This window comes from Sipha flava, unplaced genomic scaffold (assembly GCF_003268045.1).
Source record: "Sipha flava isolate LNK unplaced genomic scaffold, YSA_version1 18209_pilon_pilon, whole genome shotgun sequence".
Taxonomy (NCBI): domain Eukaryota; kingdom Metazoa; phylum Arthropoda; class Insecta; order Hemiptera; family Aphididae; genus Sipha; species Sipha flava.
In genome coordinates this window covers 1-2,898 of record NW_020272224.1, presented here as the reverse complement: position 1 = coordinate 2,898, position 2,898 = coordinate 1, and the positions used below count along the sequence as shown (strand labels likewise).

Here is a 2,898-nt window from a genome sequence, read left to right as displayed (position 1 = left end):
GATAATGAAGAAATAATGAAAGCCAGTTGTGATAAAGTAATTTATTAAAACTGTTAAAATTATTCTAAGTGCAATAAATTATAATAAATGTAAATATTCCAAGTCCTAACAATTATACTTTATAAAAATAGTTCAAAATGTTTCCAAGTCCAGGCCATGACATACACTAGCGTGAAGGTGCTTAGTGCCGCATAGCTAAAACTCGTCTGATTAGCCCTTGTTTTCGGGTGCCTTTTATATCTGATATATGAAAATGTGTGTATAAATCCCAAGTTAGTGTGTGTATGTGAAATTGATAGTAAAAATATAATAATTCTGTGAATTCTGTATTTGTAACTATCTCTCGACCAGCTCATATTTAATGATAGTAGTAGTATTATGGGGCTTCCAACCATGGTTTTTTCAGTTTTTTTTTTTCGAGGTAGTTTTGCTGCGGTAAATTTACGAGATTTGGCTTCTTTTTTAACAACGATTTTGGCTTCTTTCATTTAATTTTACCACGGTAAATTTATCTTATTTTAGAACTATATTTTCCCCAATTTAACATTTTTATAATTTTTTTCAATTTAACATTTTTATATATTTTTTCTTCAATCAAAAGTTACCTGTATTATATTTTATATAGCTTTTTTAGTTAACGATAAAATAATAAATTTTCAACCATTTTTCTGTTACAGTTAAATTATTTTTTCAACTAACTAGATGTCGCTAGTAAATAATATATTTTTTTATTTTTAAAAAAATGTATTAATTTTTATTCCTAGAATAAGTAGATACATTTAGTATACTGATAATAGTCAGCAAGTAATTACATATGTTTTGTTTTTAAGTTATGTTTCCTTCGAATATTTTTATTAGTGTCGATTTTAAACATTTAAATGTGAAAAAAATTATGTTATTAAAATATAATTTACAAAATAAAACTAAATCTATAAGGAAGTCTACAAGGATTTCAAAACCACCAAAACGTTTTCACGATGAATTTGGTTGTTAATATTTTTTTTTTAATTATATTATACATCATAATATTAAAATATAATGATTTCAACAGTAGTATGTAAATCAGTTTTTAGTATTCAACCTTTTAATAACAAAAAAAGAATTTCAATTGGATTTTTAGTTGATTATCAAATTAAAATTGTTATTCTACTCGAATGTGAATTAACAAAACAGTCTTTGAAATTAGACGAAGAAAAATGGAATTACATAATGTCTGAATCTAATTTTAACACAATTCTTAGTAGACTTTATACTCATTCTAAACCAAATGTATTAATCGATGATATTTTTTATTCAATTAATGCAAATAATGAAACTATTACATTAAGAGTCGATAAAAATCGTATAACATTATCTCGCTTCAATTTATCACGTTTGAAACAGTTACAACATTGTGTTAATGCATGTATTCTTACAAAACAAAAACAGTTAAATTTGTATCAAACATGTTTCGATTTAGTTTTATCAATAATCAAACAAGATATTACCGATTTACCAATCACATGTCAAAAGAAAGAATTAGTAAATGCATATATTCAAAACTATGAATTCAACTTTAGTAATGTACGCTGTGAAGATAAATATTTTATTCTTGAGTTACAACAGTTCCACTATGAAAAAATAACAGATATGATACTAAAAGAAATGTACAACTAATATGTCTCGATTCAGTTTTTTATTATCCAAACAATACGTTTAACTTTATCAATTAAACATTAAAGATATGAATAATTGTTGAATTCATTGTTCAAAATTATTATATTAACCTTAGTTTTTGATTTACGTTATACTAATTAATATTTTATTTTTGAATTAAAATAATTCTAAAACTTTTTTCTATATTGTATTTTCGGTTTTAAAAATAATATTAATATTAATATTTATAAATATTTTAAGTGTGTGTGTATTATTATAGGTTTGTTATCAATATAATAAAAAATTAAAAAAATTGTTACTATACTTTTTATTTTTTATTTTTTTTTTTCAAACAATTTGTTACAAATATTTACAACAATCATGTTTTTTCATTTTTTCGTTTAGTAACTTTTTTATCCGGATCAGAAGTGAATCTTCCTGCTATTATTTCAATCAAATTTGTGAATTCATTTGAAATATTCACATCTCTAGTATTGTCATTTGATGTATATACTTTAATTGAACAGTTTGAATGTTTCCACCTAATAATACAAAATATTATTTTATAATTGATATTGTTTAATCAAAACTTATAATAGAAGTTTAAATTAAGAATGTGATAATGAAATGATATATTGAGTCACGAAATTATTTTATTTATGATTTAACTGTATATTTCTTACCTATCATTAACCGGTATATCTTTAATGTCTTTCATTTTGTAATGCTGCAATACCCAATAATCCTTCCCATTATTTACCGGACATTTGAATGTGAAATTATATCCATCCTGTTTAACTGTCATTAAATTCACATTTTCATCAAGTACACTCGTATTTTCATTTTCAATGAATTTTTCGATTTTATCCATATACGATTTCAACTATAAATGAAAATGGATTAAAAAAAAAAAAAACATATTTTATTAAGGTTTTTTAAAACGTACTTTCACTGGTTTAATTTTTTTTGACGGCGATACTGATTTCGACGATTTTGTTTTTCTTTTTGCTGTGACCTTAGATTTACTTTTTATATTTTTACCTTTTTCTACATCAGTTTCCGTAAACTTAAATAATAGCAAAATATTAAAAAAAAATGTATTTTATACTTTTAGTAGGAATCTATATACTTACATCACTAGAATCATCCTCTGTTACTGCAGTATACCTCTTTATATCTTCCATTTTTAAAACAAATAATATTCGAACGAATGATTAAAAGGGAAATTGAAATAACACTAAAAATCAGTTATTGTATTCAATG

General features: G+C 23.2%; 1 protein-coding gene across 1 annotated transcript; it reads right to left on the bottom strand.

Annotated features, from left to right (window-relative positions):
- Positions 1-1,972: 1,972 nt before the first annotated feature.
- Positions 1,973-2,632, bottom strand: LOC112680910. The gene is made up of 2 exons (XM_025551152.1): positions 2,319-2,632; positions 1,973-2,177 (listed from the first exon to the last, which is right to left on the bottom strand). Exons 1-2 carry the CDS (start codon positions 2,504-2,506, stop codon positions 2,015-2,017), a joined length of 351 nt encoding a protein of 116 aa, XP_025406937.1. The 5' UTR covers positions 2,507-2,632; the 3' UTR covers positions 1,973-2,014.
- Positions 2,633-2,898: the final 266 nt, after the last annotated feature.